At 48.1% G+C, this 23,169-nt stretch overlaps 2 protein-coding genes across 4 annotated transcripts in view; one reads left to right on the plus strand and one right to left on the minus strand.

The window, feature by feature from the left end:
* IFNGR1 (interferon gamma receptor 1) overlaps nt 1-20,421 on the minus strand; it is a 51,925-nt gene extending 31,504 nt beyond the window's left edge. For 2 of the 3 annotated variants that reach the window (XR_006388825.1, XM_044291641.1), the window contains exons 1-2: nt 20,180-20,421; nt 7,670-7,784 (exon numbers count right to left, since the gene is read on the minus strand). Coding sequence is in view for 2 of the 3 variants with exons in the window: in XM_044291641.1 (XP_044147576.1) it covers nt 7,670-7,784; nt 20,180-20,282 (218 nt within the window). In the remaining variant the exon portion in view is untranslated. The remainder of the gene's footprint in view (nt 1-7,669; nt 7,785-20,179) is intronic. The other variant, XM_044291642.1, reaches the window with a different exon arrangement.
* Nucleotides 20,422-20,521: 100 nt separating this feature from the next.
* RSPH3 (radial spoke head 3) overlaps nt 20,522-23,169 on the plus strand; it is a 50,778-nt gene continuing 48,130 nt past the window's right edge. Inside the window, exon 1 of the mRNA XM_044291643.1 lies at nt 20,522-20,669. The gene's annotated coding sequence lies outside the window, so the exon portion shown is untranslated. The remainder of the gene's footprint in view (nt 20,670-23,169) is intronic.

Raw genomic sequence — 23,169 nt, forward strand, 5'->3', positions numbered from 1 at the left:
GGAGGTCTGTGGCTTCAGTTCCTTGCTTGGTCCTCCTGTGTTCACATGCTTCCAAGACTGCTGCTGCTTCTGGTTCCTGATCCTGGCCTCGTCTGACTACCCCGTTGGTTCCTGATTCCGGCTTCGTCTGACTACCCCGTTGGTTCCTGATTCCGGCTTCGTCTGACTACCCCGTTGGTTCCTGTTCCTGGCTTCGTCTGACTACCCTTCTGGTTCCTGACCTCTGTCTCCGCAAGACCCTGCTTCGGTTTAGCCATCCGTTCGGACTTTGCTTACGGCTTGCTCTTCAATAAAACCTTCTTATTTTCCACTTATCTCTTGTTGTACGTCTGGTTCATGGTTCCATGACATTAGGACCAAGCCATGAATTCTGACGGTACAGGGCCACCCTCGCTACCTACGCTGGTTGCCAGACTTGATCAGCAGGATCACCTGTTGGGTCGGTTCGCTGTGGCGTTGCAAACCCTGCTTGAACGCACGGCTCATTTAGCTTCCGTTGCCGATGGGTCGGTTGTCGCTCCTGGGCCCGCTCCTACTGCCGCTCCGGTTGTTGCGCCAGAGTCTACCCTGACACCTGTTGCTGCGCCTGTGGTGTTTCAGGGTATGACCGGTTCTGCCCCCCTTCCACAGCGCTTTGGGGGAGAGCCAACTCAGTGCCGAGGTTTCCTTAACCAGGTGGGCATTTACTTCGAGTTGCTGCCACATGCCTTTCCTACTGAGAGATCAAGGGTGGGCTTCTTGATCTCGCTGCTCTCGGACAAGGCCTTGGCCTGGGCCAGCCCTTTATGGGAGAACAACAATCCGGTGGTTGCCGAGTTTTCCGGTTTTGTTGCTTCTCTTCGGAAGGTATTCGATGTGCCGGCTCGTGCTGCCTCTGCTGCGAAGCTCCTTATGTCCATCAGACAGGGTTCACGATCCGTAGCTGAATACGCCATTGAGTTTCGTACCCTGGCAGCAGAGGTGGGCTGGAATAATGAGGCTCTGGTCGCTGCTTTCTCTCATGGTCTCTCGGATGCCTTGAAGGATGAGGTTGCAGCTAAGGACCTACCAGTGGAGCTCGAGTCTCTTATTTCTTTCCTGATTTTGATTGACACCAGACTCAGGGAGAGACCTTCCTTTAAGGAGAGCCTGCGGAGGTCTCCTAACAGATTGGCGCCTACGTTTGCTGTCCCACCCGTGCCTCCCTCTCCTTCCACGCCTCCTGGGGATGACTTGTCTGGGGGTGAACCCATGCAGCGGGGGTTTGCTCGCCTGTCTGAGGGGGAGAGGGTACTCCGGAGACGCGAGGGCCGATGCATGTACTGTGGTCTCGGTGGGCATTTTCGGTTGGCATGTCCGAACCGTCCGGGAGAACGCTCGCACCTGAGGTCCTGTCGGGGGCAGATCTTGGGTGGAGTCTCCTCGTCCCCGGTTTCCCGTGTTGACAAACCACTGATCACGGTTGTCCTCTCCTGGGTCGGGGGCTCGGTGACGACCCAGGCGTTGGTGGACTCTGGTGCTGGTGGTTTGTTCATTGATAGAGTGTTCGTTGCCGCCAATTCCATTCCTCTGCAGCCTCGAGGTTCCCCACTGGCTCTTGAGGCGATAGACGGCAGACCCCTTCTGCCGCCACACGTGACTCATGAGACCCTTCCAGTGGGGATAGCCATTGGTGCCGTTCACAGAGAGTCGGTCTGTCTCCAGGTTATTTCGTCTCCACACTACTCGGTGGTCTTGGGGTACCCCTGGCTCCAGAAGCATAATCCGACTTTCGATTGGAGATCGGTCGAGATCCTCTCGTGGTCACCGCAGTGTGGGGCTAGTTGCATCCATGGGCCTGTCAAGTTGCTGTGTACTTCCTCGGACTCTCTGTTGCCTCCTGAATACGAAGAGTACCGGGATGTATTCGATAAGGTGCGCGCGGTTGCCCTACCTCCGCACCGCCCATACGATTGTGCCATAGAGTTACAATCCGGTGCCGTTCCTCCTCGTGGCAAAGTCTATCCACTGTCGGTAGCGGAGAATGAGGCCATGGAGGAGTACGTGAGGGAGGCGCTTTCACGCGGACACATTCGCAAATCCTCGTCCCCGGCAGGGGCTGGATTTTTCTTTGTGAAAAAGAAGGGCGGCGAGTTGAGGCCTTGCATCGATTACAGGGGTCTCAATCGCATCACGATCAAGAACGCTTACCCGATACCCTTGATTTCCGAGCTGTTCGATCGCCTCAAAGGGGCCACGGTCTTTACCAAACTCGACCTGAGGGCGGCATATAACCTGGTAAGGATCAAGGCGGGCGATGAGTGGAAGACCGCGTTTAACACCAGGACCGGTCATTATGAATCCTTGGTTATGCCCTTTGGGTTGTGCAATGCGCCCGCAGTCTTCCAGGAATTCATCAACGATGTTTTCCGTGACCTGTTGCAGCAGTGTGTGGTGGTCTATTTGGATGACATCTTGGTATATTCTGCATCCATGGAGGCCCACATTCTGGATGTCAGACGAGTGTTGCAACGCTTACGAGAGAACAAGCTGTTCGGTAAGCTTGAGAAATGCGAATTTCACCGATCCCAGGTAACCTTCTTAGGTTACATCATTTCCGCTGAGGGGTTCTCCATGGATCCTGAGAAGGTTTCGGCTGTCTTACAGTGGCCCCAGCCCAGTGGGCTTCGTGCCCTGCAGCGCTTTTTGGGCTTCGCCAATTATTATCGGAAGTTCATCAGGGACTTTTCCATGCTAGCCAAGCCTCTCACGGATCTGACCAGGAAGGGCAGTAATCCTCAGGTCTGGCCGCTCGAGGCCATCCGAGCTTTTGAGGCTCTAAAGTCCGCCTTTGTGTCGGCTCCGATTCTGTCGCATCCCAACCCTGGGTTGCCTTTTGTCCTCGAGGTGGACGCGTCTGAGACGGGAGTAGGCGCCCTCCTGTCTCAGCGTAGAACACCAGAGGGTCCTCTGCTTCCTTGTGGGTTTTACTCCCGGAAACTGTCTTCCGCGGAGTGCAACTATCAGATTGGTGACAGGGAGTTATTGGCCATCGTGCAGGCCCTTAAAGAATGGAGGCACTTGCTCGAGGGCTCGGTGGTTCCGGTTCTCATCCTGACGGACCACAAGAATCTGACCTACCTCTCTGAGGCCAAGAGATTGACACCACGTCAGGCCAGATGGGCTCTGTTCTTGTCACGTTTTAATTACGTGGTCTCCTACCTACCCGGCTCCAAGAACATCAGAGCGGATGCCTTATCACGGCAGTACTCCGAGCTGTCCGGGGAGGAGTCGATTCCGACTACGGTCATACCCCCGAATCAGATCCTGGCCGCTATTCGCACCAGCCTGACTTCTCCTCTGGGTGAGCAGATTTTGGCGGCTCAATCTGGTGCTCCCTCTGGGAGACCCAACGGCAGATGTTTTGTGCCTGAGGAGTTGCGCACTCGGTTGTTGCGAACCTACCATAACTCCAAGGCCGCGGGGCACCCTGGAAAGAATCAGCTGTCCTGGGCGGTCTCACGTCTGTTCTGGTGGCCTTCTCTACGTTCCGACATCGCCGCATATGTAGCGGCATGCTCCGTTTGTGCCCAGAGTAAGTCCCCTCGGCACCTTCCGTTGGGCCTTTTGCAACCCATAGCCACCGGGGAGCGTCCATGGTCACACCTGGGGATGGATTTCATTGTGGACCTCCCTGCATCCCGAGGCCATACGGTCATTCTCATGATTGTGGATCGGTTTTCCAAAATGTGCCACTGTGTTCCTCTCAAGAAGTTACCCTCTGCACAAGAGTTGGCCTCGATTTTTGCCAGGGAGGTCTTCCGGTTGCACGGTTTGCCCAAGGAGATTGTGTCGGATCGGGGGAGTCAGTTTGTGTCCAGGTTCTGGCGCGCCTTTTGCTCCCAGTTGGGGATTCATCTCTCTTTCTCCTCGGCCTACCACCCTCAGTCCAATGGGGCCGCAGAACGATCCAATCAGGCCTTGGAGCAATTCCTTCGTTGCTATGTCTCCGATCACCAAGACAATTGGGTTGACCTCCTGCCTTGGGCTGAGTTTGCCAGGAACACGGCGGTGAACTCTTCCTCTGGGACGTCTCCCTTCATGGCCAATTATGGGTTCCAACCTGCCGTGTTACCGGAGGTATTCTCTCCCCAGGATATTCCGGCTGTGGAGGATCACCTTTCCGTCCTACGTGCTTCTTGGGTACAGATCCAGAGGTCCCTTGAGGTCTCTGCGCAGCGCCAGAAACTCCAGGCTGATCGCAGACGAGCGCCCGCTCCTTCCTACCAGGTCGGAGACCGCGTATGGTTGTCCACCCGCAACCTCAACCTTCGAGTGCCCACTCCCAAGCTGGCGCCTCGCTTTGTTGGTCCCTTCCGAGTGCTTCGCAGGGTAAACCCGGTAGCCTATGCCCTTGCGCTTCCTCCTGGCATGCGGATCTCCAACGTGTTTCATGTCTCCCTGTTGAAGCCACTGGTGTGTAATCGTTTCACTTCCTCGATTCCTCGGCCTCGTCCGGTCCAAGTGGGCAATCGTGAGGAGTATGAGGTGAGCAATATCCTGGACTCACGCCTGGTCCGCGGTCGGGTGCAGTTTTTGGTCCATTGGCGTGGTTATGGTCCAGAGGAGCGTTCCTGGGTTCCCTCCGCAGATGTCCATGCTCCTGTCTTGCTCCGAGCCTTCCACGCACGCTTCCCTCAGAAACCGTTCCTTACTCCGCGGAGGAGGGGCCCTTGAGGGGGAGGTACTGTCATGGTCTTACCTCCTTGCTGTTCCCTTCGTTTGACATGTGCTGGCGGCCATCTTGGTTTCTGGGTTTTCTTGTAGCCTCCCACCCTGCGGCTCCTCCTTCCCACTGGGAGGAGCTGGATGCCCAGCTCATATATATAGGAGGTCTGTGGCTTCAGTTCCTTGCTTGGTCCTCCTGTGTTCACATGCTTCCAAGACTGCTGCTGCTTCTGGTTCCTGATCCTGGCCTCGTCTGACTACCCCGTTGGTTCCTGATTCCGGCTTCGTCTGACTACCCCGTTGGTTCCTGATTCCGGCTTCGTCTGACTACCCCGTTGGTTCCTGTTCCTGGCTTCGTCTGACTACCCTTCTGGTTCCTGACCTCTGTCTCCGCAAGACCCTGCTTCGGTTTAGCCATCCGTTCGGACTTTGCTTACGGCTTGCTCTTCAATAAAACCTTCTTATTTTCCACTTATCTCTTGTTGTACGTCTGGTTCATGGTTCCATGACACGCACTGAGAGGCGGCCACTCACTCGGCCGCTCGCTCCTCAATGCGCCTGCGCCGGGTGTAGATGTGACGTCATCGGCGCAGGCGCATTGAGGATGGAGCGGCCGAGTGAGTGGCCGCCTCTCAGTGCGCCTGCGCAGATTGAAGAGAGGTACGGCCGCGGCGCAGGCGCAAGATATTGAATCAAAACAGGCAGGGCCAGCAGAGAACTATCCCGTTCCCTGGCCCTGTCAATCAACAAGCAAAGGGGGCGTCATTACCATCGGAGGATTCGGCTGCTACCAGCAAGTAGCCGCCCTACTTGCTGGTAGCAAGGTAATTTACATATTATAAAAATCGATTTTTAAGAAATTCTACTGAACCAAAATCATTAATTAGCTTATGTATGATAAGATCGCAGTGTAGGGATTATTAGTAAAGAAAAAAAAAAAAAAAAAAAAACTGTTTAATGGGGTGACAGAAGCCCTTTAATTGGTGACCAGGCAGTTCCTGTCACGTGCCTGATCACATTCGGCAACAGTTAGGCTTCATTCACACGTCCGTCAGATACCGGACTGGCATCCTGCTTAGTGCAGGAGTGCACAGCATCATTGGTTGCTATGACGCTGTGCGCTTTGTGCCGCCGCAGTACAGTAATACACTCATATGATCTATACGAGTGTATTACTGTACTGCGGTGATGGCACAAAGCGCACGGCGTCATAGCAACCAATGACGCCGTGCGCTCCTGCACTAAGCAGGATGTCAGTCCGGTATCTCATGGACCGCGTTCTACGGACGTGTGAAAGAAGCCTTAGGCAGCGCACTCGTGTTTGATCACATTGGGCAACAGTTCTTCAGTGCACTTTGTAAAATTTATATTTGGCACTACCTGTCTTGTACCTCACTGTGCACGTATCCATGTTCAGTGAGTTCATGGCATGCCGCTCCCCCCCCCCCCCCCCCATAGTGGAAACGGCCCTTCCCCTTACTTGCTGTTCCAGGCAATCCTCATTTCAAGAAACCTCTAAACTAGCTCTAAAGCTGGCTTTACACAAGCGCATGCCGCCCGTGAGATCTGGCCTGTGTGCCGGCCAATGTTCCCGTCACAGCATCACTCCTGTGAACTGGAGAACACGGCACGATAGTGTACTAGAATGTTGTGCGCTCTGGTTCACAGGAGTGATTCCACACTGGGAATCATACGCTCATATGAAGTCGGCCTAAGGGTCCATTTACACATCTGTGTGTTAAAACACAGACACCGGCAATGTGCGTTCCACATTTTGCCGGCACTAAATAGAATATGCCTAATCTTGTCCGCAATTTAAAAAGGTTTCTTGAAATGGCAATTGCATGAAACTGCAAGTAAGGGGAAGCGTCAGTTTCAGTGAGGGAGGGAAAGCTCCACTGTAGGGTGGAGTAGGGCATACCATGCCAGGTTACTAATTCTATAAACAGGACCAGCTTTCCACCGAGGACAGGAAAGGAAAGGGGAAAAAAAAAAAAAAAAAAAAAGGCGCCACCTCACAGGAGTTTACGCCATGGATCATGTGTAGTCTAGTCATTGAGGTTCTTTTCAGCACGTGAGGGAAGATAAGGAGTGAGTTGCAGGCTCAAACGGGAGATACACAGATGGACTGCAAGATAAATGGACACGGTATATATGTTCATGTATGGGTTCTTCTCGTGTCACACGTTACTTTACACAACCGGAATACCCCTTTAAGTTCTGTTTCATTATATATTTTTTTTACATTGGAGGTAGATGTCAACCAGATGTATACCTCAGATGTATGCCACAGTAAAAGCTGGCATATTTTGTCGGCCACTAACTATTGCATGGTATATTTAACACTTTACTGCCATACACTGGGCGATTGTTAGCTCATGGATAGCTTTTGTGGCACAACCACCAAATGTAAAGGTGAATAGACTATTCTAGAGCTTTTATACAGAAATAATATATAATAAAAGGGAATATGTCACCTCCCCTAGCCCTACATGAATCATATTGCTTCCCCTGACTCTAGATTGCTAATTTGTATGATGATACTCACCTTGTTCTCCCACAAAGTGCAGCTAGAATACATTAAGCCGCATCTTGCTCCAACTAACTTTTTACTAAGACCTGAGTATGAAACCCAACAAGTCTTTAGTAAAAGGTCTCTAGTTTATGATCCGTTCCTGGCTGTGGCTTCAAACCCAGACTTCTAGAAAAAGGTTGAGTTAATAGACAGGAGTCACCATCTTGTTATCCATCCGTCAGGGAGGAGAGCATTCACCTCGTACTATGAAGGACTTCGCACTATCGTATATTACATCTGCCCTGTGTGTGATCAGTCCATCATCACAAGATGCTTTGCCCAAAAGAAGCCAAATCTGGGCAACTCCTCTCACTCTTATGTATAATAATAATAATAATAATAATAATAATAATAATAACAACAACAACAACAACAACAAAAACAACCATCTATTAAAACATCCCTTACTTGTAATACCTGTACTCTACTTGAAAGTAAGGGGTGACTGAAGATACGTTGTATTCCCAGTATAATGTACTATTAAAGTTATATGATTTCTTCATCAAGTTAAAAGGAATTTGAACTAAAAAAAAAAAAAGAAAGAAAGAATATTAGTTTCATGTTAACAAGTACAATAATAGACATCAATAACCTATCAGACATCTATTAAAAGAAGGCGACCATGTTGCACAACCAAACCAGTTGCAAATTTGGCCAGACACTCGATTACTTATGAATTTTGCTGACGGACCAAAAAATGATTTTATGATAGACATAATGTCACAAGCAGCACAATGAATATTGCCTGCTTTCAGTCTAACATACGTGTAACACAGCTGTCACGTACCTCTTCCCACGTCACATAAGATGCATTAAGGATCTAACAGAGCAAATACTGGTGTACTGCTATGCAATGTAATTGTATATAATCACAGGGTAGTGGGCACTGTATTCCCTAAAATAGTACACACTACTCAACACACATCAGGAAAATCCTGCCATCGAGCGTCAGGTGGGTGCTACCGAGCACTCAGTGTCAATGGCTGAAGTGGTGTTCCACTGACACGGAGTATCGCCCACCTAACTGTTTTTTTTCTTTATTTGGAGTTTTCTTTTTAAATTATTTTCTTTTACACCATTGTATTAAAATTCCCATCTCCCTGTCACTAGGCGTGGCTAAGCAAGTCCGAGAGCCATGGCTTTCGGGAGAGTCATGGAAGATGTGGCTGCAAAGGTATGCAGCCTGCTGGAGTACTAAGGATGTGACCGGTCCGCCAGCGCTGATGCCCCAGGGAATATTGGCTGGATGTACTCTGTACTTGAATCAGCACACGTAAGGTTATCTGGTTACCAGTGATATATGAGGCTCATACAGGTTTTCTCTACTTAGCACATTTACAAGTGGCATACAAAGTCAGCGAGCGCTCAGTAGGCATCACAAGCTGCATTACCATTGACCTCAAGATGCGCCATGATTGGTATGCCGCCATGGCTCTGAGGTAAACCACTACGCTTTAAACACAATCTCAGAACTTTGTCACACTAACCATAACGCCTCTTCCTAGCAAGGTGTTAACTGTGGTCATCACAGTGTAGAGTTACTGAAGAAGTGTGAAATAGAGGAAAGTGAAAGAATAGGTGGTAATCGTCATTGTTGTGGGTTTTGGAGTGAAGCCATTGTGGTTTCACAAAAGCTAGAAATGAACGGCAAAAATAAACAGAATAAAGACGTGTCTACGGCGGCTGTCGGTCTGTGGGAACCTCTGCTCAGTTCTCTTCTACACATTTTTTTTTGTGCACCAATAACAGGAAACATCACAGGAAGATGCAACTGTTAGTGCAGTTTTTATATTAAAAAAAAAAAAAGGGAAGAGGACTTTTCTGCTTCACTAAAAAAAAAAAAACGCCCCCCACCCTCATAGATCTTTTGCTTAAGGATACTCCGAAGGTTCTCAATAGGGTTGAGGTCAGGGGAGGATGGTGGCCATACCATGAGTTCCTATCCTTTTATGCACATAATCAGCCAATGACTCAGAGGTATTCTTTGGCCTCATCCACACGACCGTTCCGTTTTTTGCAGTCCGCAAAACACGGAAGTCATCTGTGTGCCTTCCGCAATTTGCGGAACGGAACAGGCGGCACATTGTAGAAATGACTATTCTTGTCAGTAAAACGGACAAGAATAGGACAGGTTATATTTTTATACGGAACGGAGTGCTGTCCGCATCATTTGTGGCCCCATTGAAGTGAATGGGTCCGCACCCAAGCCACAAAAACTGCGGCTCGGATGCGGACCAGAACAACAGTCGTGTGCATAAGGCCTTTGCAGCATGAGATGGTGCCTTGTTATGGAAGATGAATTTGCTACAGAAGGCACGGTTCTTTTTGTACCATGAAAGAAAGTGGTCAGTTGGAAACTCTATGGGGGGGTCATTTATTAAACAGAATTACACCTATATTAGGTGTATTTCTGGCGAAGACTGCGGCGCAAAGGTCTAGCAGCTCTCTCCCCATGATTCTGACCAAAAACATGCCATCTCCTTGCTGACGTCGCAGCCTTGTTAGGACATGGTGGCCATCCACCATCCACTACTCCATCCATCTGGACCATCCAGGGTTGCACGGCACTCATCAGTAAAAAATACTGTTTGATAATTAGGCCACTTTCACACGGGCGAGTTTTCCGTGCGGGTGCGATGTGTGCGGTGAACGTATTGCACCCGCACTGAATCCTGACCCATTCATTTCTATGGGGCTGTGCACATGAGCGGTGATTTTCATGCATCACTTGTTGAGTGAAAATCGCAGCATGCTCTATATTGTCCGATTTTCATGCGACGCAGGCCCCATAGAAGTGAATAGGAAGCGTGAAAATCGCATAGCATCTGCAAGCAAGTACGGATGCGGTGCGATTTTCACGCACGGTTGCTAGGAGACGATCAGGATGGAGACCCGATCATTATTATTTTCCCTTATAACATGGTTATAAGGGAAAATAATAGCATTCTGAATACAGAATGCATAGTACAATAGGGCTGGAGGGGTTAAAAAAAAAAAAAATGTAACTCACCTTAGTCCACTTGATCGCGAAGCCCGGCATCTCCTTGTGTCTCCTCTGCTGAACAGGACCTGGGGTGAGCTGCTCCATTAAATAGAGGTTAAGGACCTTTGATGACGTCACTCCGGTCATCACATGGTCTTTTACCATGGTGAATCACCATGGTAAAAGATCATGTGACGTACCATGTGATGACTGGAGTGACGTCATCAAAGGTCCTTAACCTCTATTTAATGCAGCAGCTCACCCCAGGTCCTGTTCAGCAGAGGAGACACAAGGAGATGCCGGGCTTCGCGATCAAGTGGACTAAGGTGAGTTAAATTTTTTATTTTTTTAACCCCTCTAGCGCTGTTTTACTATGCATTCTGTATTCAGAATGCTATTATTTTCCCTTATAACCATGTTATAAGGGAAAATAATACAATCTTCAGAACATCAATCCCAAGCCTGAACTTCTGTGAAGAAGTTCGGGTTTGGGTACCAAACATGCGCGATTTTTCTCACGCGAGTGCAACGCATGACAATGTTTTGCACTTGCGTGGAAAAATCGCGCATTTTCCCGCAACGCACCCGCCTCTTATCCGGGCAAAAAAAAACTGACGCCCGTGTGAAAGAGGCCTTAGTCTTCATGGAGGGCCCACTGCAACCATTTCTGCTTGTGAGCATTGGTTAGGGGTGGCTGAATAGTAGGTTTATGAACAACTGCAAACCTCTGGAGGATCCTACATCTTGAGGTTTGCGGGCCTCAAGAGGCACCAGCAGCTTCATAATACCAGTTTGCTGCTTTGTAATGGCATTTTAGCAGCAGCTCTCTTAGGCTACATGCACACGAACGTATGTATGTGTTTTGCAGTCCGCAAATTGCGGATCCACACAAAAACGGATGACATCCGTATGCATAATGGACATAATGATGCGGACAGCATGCGGTGTACTGTCTGCATTTTTTGCGGAAGCATTGAAATGAATGGGTCCGCACCCCATCCGCAAGAAAAACGGCACAGAGACTAAATACGTTCATGTGCATGTAGTCTTAGGCCTCGTGCACACGAATGTATTTTGTTTCCGTGTCAGTGCTGTCCGCATCAGTATGTCCGTTCCGTAGCCCCGCTAAAAAAAAATTCATATGTCCTATTCTTGTCCGTTTTAGGCATTGTTTCAATGGATCCGCAAAAAAAAAAAAAAAAAAAAAAAAAAAAAAAAAACACCACACGGATGTCAGCCTTTTTTTTGTGGGTCTACAATTTGCGGACCGCAAAACACATATGGTCATGTGCATGTAGCCTGAGGCCTCATGCACACGACCGTTGTTGTGGTCCGCATCCGAGCCGCATTTTTTGCGGCTCAGGTGCGGACCCATTCACTTCAATAGGGCCGCAAAATAAAAAAATTATAAAAAATAAAAAAGAAAGGTGCGGCACTTGAGGGGTTAATTGTGCGGATCACAGCCCCCTGTAAGAGATCGGGTGCTGCCAGGCAGCAGGGGGCAGTCATGTACACAGTTCAAAGTATATTCTAACTATAAGTGTCCCCATCACCATGGGAACGCCTCTGTGTTAGAATATACTGTCGGATCTGAGTTTTCACGAAGTGAAAACTCAGTTCTGAAAAAGCTTTTATGCAGACGGATCTTCGGATCCGTCTGTATGAAAGTAACCTACGGCCACAGATCACGGACACATCTTGTATGCATCCGTGTTTTTTCACGGACCCATTGACTTGAATGGGTCCGTGAACTGTTGTCCGTCAAAAAAAATAGGACAGGTCTTATTTTTTTGACGGACAGGAAACACGGATCACGGATGCGGCTGCAAAACAGTGCATATTCAGATTTTTCTACGGACCCATTGAAAGTCAATGGGTCCGCGAAAAAAAAAAAAAAGAAAACGGCACAACGGCCACGGATGCACACAACGGTCGTGTGCATGAGGCCTTAAAGGGAATCTGTCATCACCTTTATGCTGTCCATACTAACGGCAGAATAAAGTAGAGACAGGTGAGTTGATTTCCGCAGTCTGTCATTTATCAGTTAAAAGTAAGTGGTTGCTGAGAACCAACATCACAATCATTGCAGACTGGGCCTGGAAAAGAGTCCCGGCCACCTGAGAAGAGTCATGTTATACATAGATTCCTGCTCTCCCTGCTGATGACTGACAGTCTTCTACCTAGTTTTCTGTCTTTCTCTGTAGGAGAGAACTGCCAATCAGCAGATGGACAGGAGAGCAGGAGATTATAATAACCATGACTCTTCTCAGGTAGATTTGACTCTTTTCCAGGCCTGGGCTGCAATGATTATGATGCTGGTTCTTAGGAACCTCTTACTTTGAGCTGATGAGTGACACACCGCTGACATCAGCATTTCTGTCATTACTTTATCCTGCCCTAAGTGAGGTCAGCAGAAAGCTGATGACAGGTTCCCTTTAAACTAGTTCCTAATGTAAAATTATAAACTTTTGCAATTACCTTTTATTTTATTTTTTCTGACTTGTTTGCCAAGTATTCCTCCTCCTTCCCCTTCTATGTTTATCTTCTGTTTCCATTCGTTACGGCCACCACTGCGGTACTGCCTCTATGTGGCTGGACTGCACATTGCTTGCTCATGCGCACTAGCTCCCCGGCCGGCCACTGTGCTGTAAACTGTGAAGCCGCTCTGTATCGATCTTCTGCTGTGCAGGTAAATAGGGAAGCATCATGCACAGAGCAGGGACCCGCTGTCACAGCCTTCATGCCGTGCTCCTCTGCAACTGTCTCACTGGAGAGTCAGCGCTTATCGAGGAGACACAGCATATGAGCAGCGAGGCACAGCAATGCTGTACTCCACAGTCATGTTCTGTAGGACAGGAGAGTGCACTGCAGATGTGTCTGGTATGAACGAGGGTTGTGGAAGCCTGAGAGCAGCTCAGAGATAACAGTCTGAAGCATTCCTTCTGCTCCGGTCTCCGTCACACCCATAAACACTGAAATGGACGCTGCCTGGGCTGCAGATAAGGCTACTTTCACGCTCGCGTTTTGTGCGGATCCTTATTTTCTGCACAGACGGATCCGCACGAATAATGCAAACACTTGTATCCGTTAATAACGGATCCATTTGCATTATTCATTAAAAAAAGAAAAAGTCTAAAGTGAAAACGGATCCGTCTTGACTTACATTGAAAGTCAATAGGGGACGAATCAGTTTTCAATTGCACCATATTGTGTCAGTGAAAAACGGATCTGTCCCCATTGACTTACATTGTAAGTCTAGACGGATCCGCATAGTGAGACGGTCACCTAAACGCTGCAAGCTGCGATTTAGTGTCCGTCTAAAAAACACAACGGAGACCAAACGCAGCCAAATTGATGCATTCTGAACGGATCATTATCCATTCAAAATGCATTGGGGCTGAACTGATCCATTTTGGGCCGCTTGTGAGAGCCCTGAAACGGATCTCACAAGCTAGACCTAGAACTCCAGTGTGAAAGTAGCCTAAGGCTGAGTTCACACGGGTGTGCTGATTTGTTGAGGATGCGTCCCGGGTGTACTGCGGCAAACCCGCACAAGTAGGTACCCAATTGCAGTCAGTTTTGACTGCGATTGCGTACCGTTGTTAAGTTTTGCACGCGCGTGATAAAAAAAAACAAAAAAAAAAACAACTGACTGTGGTACCCAGACCCGAACTTCTTCACTGAAGTTCAGGTTTGGGTTCGGTGTTGTGTAGATGTTATTATTTTCCCTTATAACATGGTTATAAGGGAAAATAATAGCATTCTTTGATACAGAATGCTAAGTAGGTGGTCAATTGAGGGTAAAAAAATACAAAATAATTAACTCACCTTCTCCTCTTGATCGCGTAGCTGCCAGTCTCTTCTTACTTCTTTAATCATGAGCTGCCGGCTAAAGGACCTGTGGTGACATCACATCACATGGTCCAATCACATGGTTACCACAGGTCCTTTAGCCGGCAGCTCATGTTTAAAGTAGTAAGAATAGACCGGCAGCTACGCGATCAAGAGGAGGAGGAGGGGAGTTAATTATTTTTTAACCCTCAATTGACCACCTACTAAGAATTCTGTATTAAAGAATGCTATTATTTTCCCTTATAACCATGTTATAAGGGAAAATAATACAGTGAATAGACTGTTATCTTAGCAACCATGAGTGAAAATCGCACCACATCCGCACTTGATCGTGGATGCTTGCGATTTTCACTCAGCCCCATTCACTTCTATGGGGCCTGCGTTGCGTGAAAATCACCGCTCATGTGCACAGCCCCATAGAAGTGAATTGGTCCGGATTCAGTGCGGGTGCAACGTGTTCACCTCACGCATTGCACCCGCGCGGAAATCTCGATCCATTTAGGGCTCTCACAAGCGGTCCAAAACTGATCAGTTTTGCCCTGATGCATTCTGAATGGAAAAGGATCCGCTCAGAATGCATCAATTTGCCTCCGTTCCATCACCATTCTGCTCTGGAGGCCTGCAGCGTTTTGCTGTCCGCCTCACGAAGCGGAGCCAAACAGATCCGTCCTGACACACAATGCAAGTCAATGGGGGACGGATCAGTTTTCTCTGACACAATAGAAAACAGATCCGTTCCCCATTGACTTTCAATGGAGTTCAAGACTGATCCGTCATGGCTATAGAAGACATAATACAACCGGATCCGTTTGTGACGGATGCATGCAGTTGTATTATTGTAATGGAAGCGTTTTATTTGCAGATCCATGACGGATCCGCAAAAAACGCTAGTGTGAAAGTAGCCCAACGCTGGTGCTGTGCAGTGCCACTTCTCCAACCTCCTCCTACTAGACACACGCACAAGCCCTTCTTTTCATATCATTATCAAGGGTTATAAGGAGCAGCATCTGGTACAGCACTGCTAGCATCGGGAGCGCGCACATGTCATGTGATGAAACGGGAAGAGTACCGCCCACATAGCTTCAGGGCCGGGGAACAAGGAGGAGCAAAAGTAGACAGCAGGAGATGAACGTGGTCAGATGGGAATACCCCTTTAAAAAGAGTAACTAAACTTTTAATCAAGTTTTTTTTTTTTTTTTTAAATGTCCCAAATGCACATACTTTATGTGCCGATTTTGAATTTTTACTAACGCTATTCCCCACTAAAGCCCTGATTTCCTGCGCGCTTTAAATTCACTATTCTCTACATCGCTGACAGCACAGAGGAGGTGTACGGAGTACGGCCTCTACACTTTATGAATGGGGTGGCAGAGAACGGAGTACGGGCAGGAGCGCACATTGCTGCTCCTGTCTGTGTCCCTCAGAGGATTACTAACTCCTGGCATAGCACATGGGTACCCTGTAACCATTTGCTATGCCAGGATTAGCTGAGAGGAGGCGGGCTCCTGCCTGCTTCGCTAAGCTAAGATCGGACATGGAGGACTTTTAGCTTAGCAAAAGGAGTACGAAGGATCGCCGAAACGAGCGTCGGGGCTGGCACCATCCTGGAGGAGACACAGAAGCAATATGGATAACTGACTTTGGCATTCAGTATCGTTTATAGCACTTGCACTTTAATCGGCGTTACTGCCAATGAAGGACATGTTTAAAACAGCAGGCACTGTGTGGCTACGGCACCTGCTTCACTCGTGAACAGGTTAAGACCGTTTTGATATATACGTAAGAGCGCGAACTGTGCAAATCAGTTCTGTTACCTTTGTGGCCAAGTTATAGTTGCCTCTGGTAAACGCCATCTAACAGCAATCATACAAAAAGCCTACGTCTTAGGCCTCATGCACATGACTGTAATGGCTCAGTGTCTGCTGTTGACCGCAAATCGCAGTCCGCGGGCACTGGCCGTGTGCAGTCTGTTTGCGGACCCTTTTACTTAAATGGGCCTACGATCAACATACAGCCAAAGATAGAACATTTAGTGCTTCCGATCCGTGCCTCTGCTCCGCAAAAGATAGCTGCAGTCCTATCTTCGGTCGTATCTTACAGCTCGCATCTGCACCAGGGATGGTCGTGTGCATGAGCCCTTTTACTTCGGTTGTAAAGTAGGAGATCAGGACAAACTAAACCTCATTAAACTCTGCGCTCTTTCATTTTACCCTCTTTAGAAACAGGAACCAATCTGGCATTTTAAACATCTTAGTCGTGTTCAGCATTTGAAAATGACTTAAGATTCGTTAATCATGTCTCCGTTACAAAACCAATTATTCTAAGATGCTCACACTTCACTTGGGAGATACTGGGGCAGATTTACTAAGACTGGTATTACAAATACCAGTCTTAGTATAAAGTCAGCTGATATAGAATGCGCCAAAATAATAGGCACGGGCTCAATAAATTTGGCATATCTCCAGGCAGTCCGTGTGGCACAAGTTCAAACTTACACTAGCTATGAACCATCATTTACCCCAGCTTCTGGCATAAAAGATAGTAAATCCTTTGGGCGGCATGAGGTCCTGCCCACTTTTTCTCCCCATTTTTAAAAAGCTGCGAGAAAAGCCACAAATCATGGCGCAAATATGAAGTGTCCCCTAATTTGCAAGTTTTGGGTGTAAACTGTTTGCGTTATATTTTGGACATACCGTAGATACCATGACACAGACTTAGCTTCTTTTCACAAAGAAAATGAAACAAAACATGAAATATGTAAAGATTTTTTTACCTTTATGGGCTCATGCACATGAACGTATTGTTTGTCCGCATTTTTTGTGGGTCAGTTGCAGACCCATTCACTTTAATGGGAAAATATAGAACACGCCCTATTATTGTCCGCATTATGCACACATCTGGTATTCGGGTTTTGCAGATCTGCAATGCATGAGCCTGAAGACTATATACACACACAAGGTAGTATATAGCAGCTACAAACTTCTCCAACAAGCATGGAATACAGCTGCGTTTCCCCCTGGGTGTAAGAAGGTCAAGACATTGTGTCGCAATAAGGGAACTTCCTGACCTGGACGGTTTCCAAATACGTCAGCTCTGGGACAGTTACCAAGCTTTCACAGTGTATGTATAGCTAACCTTCCTCTACTAGCAATGTGTCTTCTTTTTTAACACAAGGCTTTCAAGCCCTCAGTAAAAAGCTCCCTACATTTGGGCATATAGGACTTTCTGCTCCACCATGCCAGGCTCCACCACATGCTATACCGTACGAGGGACATTTTCTCCCCTAAAAGCTAGAGTGGAGAGAAGAATAGCTCCTTAATCTGAAAGGAGATGCAACATGCTGTGATCTTCTCTGCTGAATTTGCACAGAAAAATCATGGTAGGCCTTCATATGCAAGCAGAGGTATAAAGAGGTAGAGTAAGGCACTTTGCGCCTCAAAAGGTGTCCTACTACTAAACGAAATAGGAGGCGTTATATTCAGAGTTATTCCAAGATTTGCAACTCTGGAACTCCTTAACTTAAGACCATATGTGGCAGAATGATGGCCTTTTCTTAGGCTCCCAGACGTATGGCAACCCAAAGACACCTCAAGATTGTGCTTACTGAGGAGCCATGTCCCTCTGCAAAACACTGTTTCTTTGGTCATTACTGACTGGAGGATCTAAGAAGTTAAACGTCGTTTGGAGTTAACCCCAGGTTACAGCTGACACCTAAGCGTGTGCCATAGGTTTACGGAGTGGTCCAGGAAGAAGTTAATGGAAAGTACATATAGTAATAAACCAATATAGAATCTTACGCTTGTGGCGCTGAAGAACAAGGAAGTCACATGACCCAAGAATCCGACACCCAATTTAATCGCCAACTAAACACGATAATGAGGAAGTAGAGAGCAGGGAGACACAGAAACCATCAGAGGTTACACAACCAAAAACGAGAAATAGCCCGACTCCTGGTAACTAAAAAGGAACATAAAGGCCAAGCGCACAAATGTGAAACACATTACAGGGCAGCCCAGCTATTAACAGATCATAGCAACACAAGGCATGCTGCCAGTGCGTGCCAACATATGCCAATGCCCACGGCCTCAAGCACATGGTGTCCTTGTGGCTCTATATACAGTATTTTATTTATTTTATTAAAGGGGTTATCTGATTTCAGAAACATCCCCCATGTGCTGGCCCCTCACAGGTAATATGCTCACCCCGCTCCCCACGCCACTCCTGGTCCCCGTACCGCTGCTTTTCCCTGCCACCCGGAGAGGGAAGGGGTTGGGTCAGCAGCCAATGGCAAGCGGGGACGGGGATGAGCCTCCCTAGCATCACCCGCGATGCTAGGGAGGCACGTCCCCGTCTGCCATTGGCTGCTACCCCTCCCCCCCCGATGCTAGGCAATTATATTACCTAGTAAGTATATTACTGGTGAGGGGCACAGCAAATGGGGGGGGGGGGTATCTGAAATCGGATAACCCCCTAAACTTATATAGCGCTACTATATTCCGCAGCACTTTACAGACATTAGCAGCAGGCGGTCCCTATCAGTATGTCTTTAGACAGGTGAAGTTGATTTCAAGACTCATCACAAGTAATGTAATTGAACTGGGTAGCGACCTGCAACTCGCTGCGACACAACAGTCGCAAGGATTCAACTGCGTTGCATTTCTTGCAAGTGGAGATCTGCCGTCTCCGCAAACTGGGGTCGCAATGGGATCCCATTCACTTACATTAGTAACTCTTGTTTTTTTATTATTATTAGCAGCCTAGAAAAATCTAAGGCAGCTAGACTTTTCAATACAAAAAAATCATTTATTGCATAGAAACTTATTTCCCTGTCTTTTACAATGGGAGTCAGGTGTACAACATATAGGGCAGGAGGAGGGGATCTCCTTCTACAGTATACAATACAGTATTATGGCACATACACAGAGGGCACCTCCTGCTATACCATACAGTATTATGGCACATACACAGAGGGCACCTCCTGCTATACCATACAGTATTATGTCACATACACAGAGGGGAATCTCCTGCTATACCATACAGTATTATGTCACATACACAGAGGGTACCTCCTTCTATACCATACAGTATTATGGCACCTCCTGCTATACCATACAGTATTATGGCACATACACAGAGGGTACCTCCTTCTATACCATACAGTATTATGGCACCTCCTGCTATACCATACAGTATTATGTCACATACACAGAGGGGAATCTCCTGCTATACCATACAGTATTATGTCACCTCCTGCTATACCATACAGTATTATGTCACATACACAGAGGGGAATCTCCTGCTATACCATACAGTATTATGTCACATACACAGAGGGGAATCTCCTGCTATACCATACAGTATTATGGCACCTCCTGCTATACCATACAGTATTATGTCACATACACAGAGGGCACCTCCTGCTATACCATACAGTATTATGTCACATACACAGAGGGCACCTCCTGCTATACCATACAGTATTATGTCACATACACAGAGGGGAATCTCCTGCTATACCATACAGTATTATGTCACATACACAGAGGGCACCTCCTGCTATACCATACAGTATTATGTCACATACACAGAGGGCACCTCCTGCTATACCATACAGTATTATGTCACATACACAGAGGGCACCTCCTGCTATACCATACAGTATTATGGCACATACACAGAGGGTACCTCCTTCTATACCATACAGTATGACGTCACATACACAGAGGGCACCTCCTGCTATACCATACAGTATTATGTCACATACACAGAGGGCACCTCCTGCTATACCATACAGTATTATGTCACATACACAGAGGTGATAACTTTCCTTATTAGACTATACAACCATCCTACTACATGTGACACCTCTCTGTACACTGTGCACATACATGCCCTGGGCACACAGTAACACATGGTTGGAGCACAATGTAGACATGGCAGTAACGTGTGCCAGCATTCAGGCCTGAGAACGTGACGCATGTCGCCAGTAGGATGCAGGACATGGCACAGGCTTGACGCACACTACTCACTAGTTACAGGAACTGCTGGCACGTACCCACCGGGCACGGCGGTCTGGAGATTACCTTGGGTGGTTGCGCTCTCCAGGGTGGGCCCAGCCACAGCCGCTAGTGCTGTGAGAGCAGACAGGACCAGGAGCGGCAGGGTCCTATGTAGGATGGCTTCCATGTCTGACAAGGGCTTTATACTTCAGTAAAAAACAGCGTAATAGGGAACCATGGAAACGCCCTCATCCCCTGGAATACCAGGGTAGTGACTAGAAGGAGTTGCTCCAGGAAGGTATGATGTCATGGGGAAGAGGCGGAGTCTCGTCGGGCGCTGCAGGGAGGAGGAATGATCCCATCCTTGTACTGGAGACTGCTTTGTGAACCTTCTAAGCTCCTCCCCAAACACGTCGGTCACGTGACACCTATCGGCGGTGTACGGCGCAGCGGTCACCATGGAGACGCGGTGTCCCTGGGAGACGACTCGCTACAGAACTTTGGATCAGTTGTCATTTCCCAGAGACTGAATCGTTGCCTGACAGAGCTCTACCCCGAGGACCCTGACCCACAGGTGAGGGACACCCCAAATACCGCCGCCGGCATCTTTCCCCTGTTCTGCGACCTAAGGAGAGTCTAAAAGCACCCGAAAGATTGGGCGATAAGGGGGCAGTGGCAGGGCGCTTTATTGTCAGTGCCCCTGGTTGTGCTTGTCTGTAGATGGGGGAGTCATGGGGTGCAGTCATCAGTGATGAACCAGGGAACACCTTATCCATCACTATACATACAGAATATGGGATCAGTATAATGTGCTTCCCTATGTTATATATATATATATATATATATATATATCTCTACAGGGAGTGCAGAATTATTAGGCAAATGAGTATTTTGACCACATCATCCTCTTTATGCATGTTGTCTTACTCCAAGCATATTAGGTGATGTGCATCTCTGTAATGAGAAGGGGTGTGGTCTAATGACATCAACACCCTATATCAGGTGTGCATAATTATTAGGCAACTTCCTTTCCTTTGGCAAAATGGGTCAAAAGAAGGACTTGACAGGCTCAGAAAAGAAAAAAATAGTGAGATATCTTGCAGAGGGATGCAGCACTCTTAAAATTGCAAAGCTTCTGAAGCGTGATCATCGAACAATCAAGCGTTTCATTCAAAATAGTCAACAGGGTCGCAAGAAGCGTGTGGAAAAACCAAGGCGCAAAATAACTGCCCATGAACTGAGAAAAGTCAAGCGTGCAGCTGCCAAGATGCCACTTGCCACCAGTTTGGCCATATTTCAGAGCTGCAACATCACTGGAGTGCCCAAAAGCACAAGGTGTGCAATACTCAGAGACATGGCCAAGGTAAGAAAGGCTGAAAGACGACCACCACTGAACAAGACACACAAGCTGAAACGTCAAGACTGGGCCAAGAAATATCTCAAGACTGATTTTTCTAAGGTTTTATGGACTGATGAAATGAGAGTGAGTCTTGATGGGCCAGATGGCTGGATTGGTAAAGGGCAGAGAGCTCCAGTCCGACTCAGACGCCAGCAAGGTGGAGGTGGAGTACTGGTTTGGGCTGGTATCATCAAAGATGAGCTTGTGGGGCCTTTTTGGGTTGAGGATGGAGTCAAGCTCAACTCCCAGTCCTACTGCCAGTTTCTGGAAGACACCTTCTTCAAGCAGTGGTACAGGAAGAAGTCTGCATCCTTCAAGAAAAACATGATTTTCATGCAGGACAATGCTCCATCACACGCGTCCAAGTACTCCTAAGCGTGGCTGGCAAGAAAGGGTATAAAAGAAGAAAATCTAATGACATGGCCTCCTTGTTCACCTGATCTGAACCCCATTGAGAACCTGTGGTCCATCATCAAATGTGAGATTTAGGCCTCATGCACACGACAGTTTTTTTTTTCACGGTCCGCAAAAACGGGGTCCGTGGGTCCGTGATCCGTGACCGTTTTTTCGTCCGTGGGTCTTCCTTGATTTTTGGAGGATCCACGGACATGAAAAAAAAGTCGTTTTGGTGTCCGCCTGGCCGTGCGGAGCCAAACGGATCCGTCCTGAATTACAATGCAAGTCAATGGGGACAGATCCGTTTGATGTTGACACAATATGGTGCCATTTCAAACGGATCCGTCCCCATTGACTTTCAATGTAAAGTCTGGAGTTCTTTTATACCATCGGATTGGAGTTTTCTCCAATCCGATGGTATATTTTAACTTGAAGCGTCCCCATCACCATGGGAACGCCTCTATGTTAGAATATACTGTCGGATATGAGCTACTTCGTGAACCTCAGATCCGACAGTATATTCTAACACAGAGGCGTTCCCATGGTGATGGGGACGCTTCAGGTTAGAATACACTACAAACTTTGTACAAGACTGCCCCCTGCTGCCTGGCAGCACCCGATCTCTTACAGGGGGATATGATAGCACAATTAACCCCTTCAGGTGCGGCACCTAAAGGGGTTAATTGTACTATCATATTCCCCTGTAAGAGATCAGGGCTGCCAGGCGGCAGGGGGCAGCCCTCCCCCCCTCCCCAGTTTGAATATCGTTGGTGGCACAGTGTGCGCCCACCATCGCCCCCCCTCCCTCCCTCTATTGTAATAAATCGTTGGTGGCACAGTGTGCGCCCACCATCGCCCCCCCCCCTCCCTCCCTCTATTGTAATAAATCGTTGGTGGCACAGTGTGCGCCCACCATCGCCCCCCCCTCCCTCTATTGTAATAAATCGTTGGTGGCACAGTGTGCGCCCACCATCGCCCCCCCCTCCCTCCCTCTATTGTATTAAATCGTTGGTGGCACAGTGTGCCAACCACCATCGCCCCCCCCCATCCCTCTATAGCAGTAACATTGGTGGCAGTGTGCGGTCTCCCATTCCCCCCCCCCCCCATCATTGGTGGCAGCGGAGTTCCGATCGGAGTCCCAGTTTAATCGCTGGGGCTCCGATCGGTAACCATGGCAACCAGGACGCTACTGCAGCCCTGGTTGCCATGGTTACTTAGCAATAGTACAATTGTAGAAGATTCATACTTACCTGCTTGCTGCTGCGATGTCTGTGTCATT

Source organism: Bufo gargarizans, chromosome 4 (genome assembly GCF_014858855.1).
Source record: "Bufo gargarizans isolate SCDJY-AF-19 chromosome 4, ASM1485885v1, whole genome shotgun sequence".
Taxonomy (NCBI): domain Eukaryota; kingdom Metazoa; phylum Chordata; class Amphibia; order Anura; family Bufonidae; genus Bufo; species Bufo gargarizans.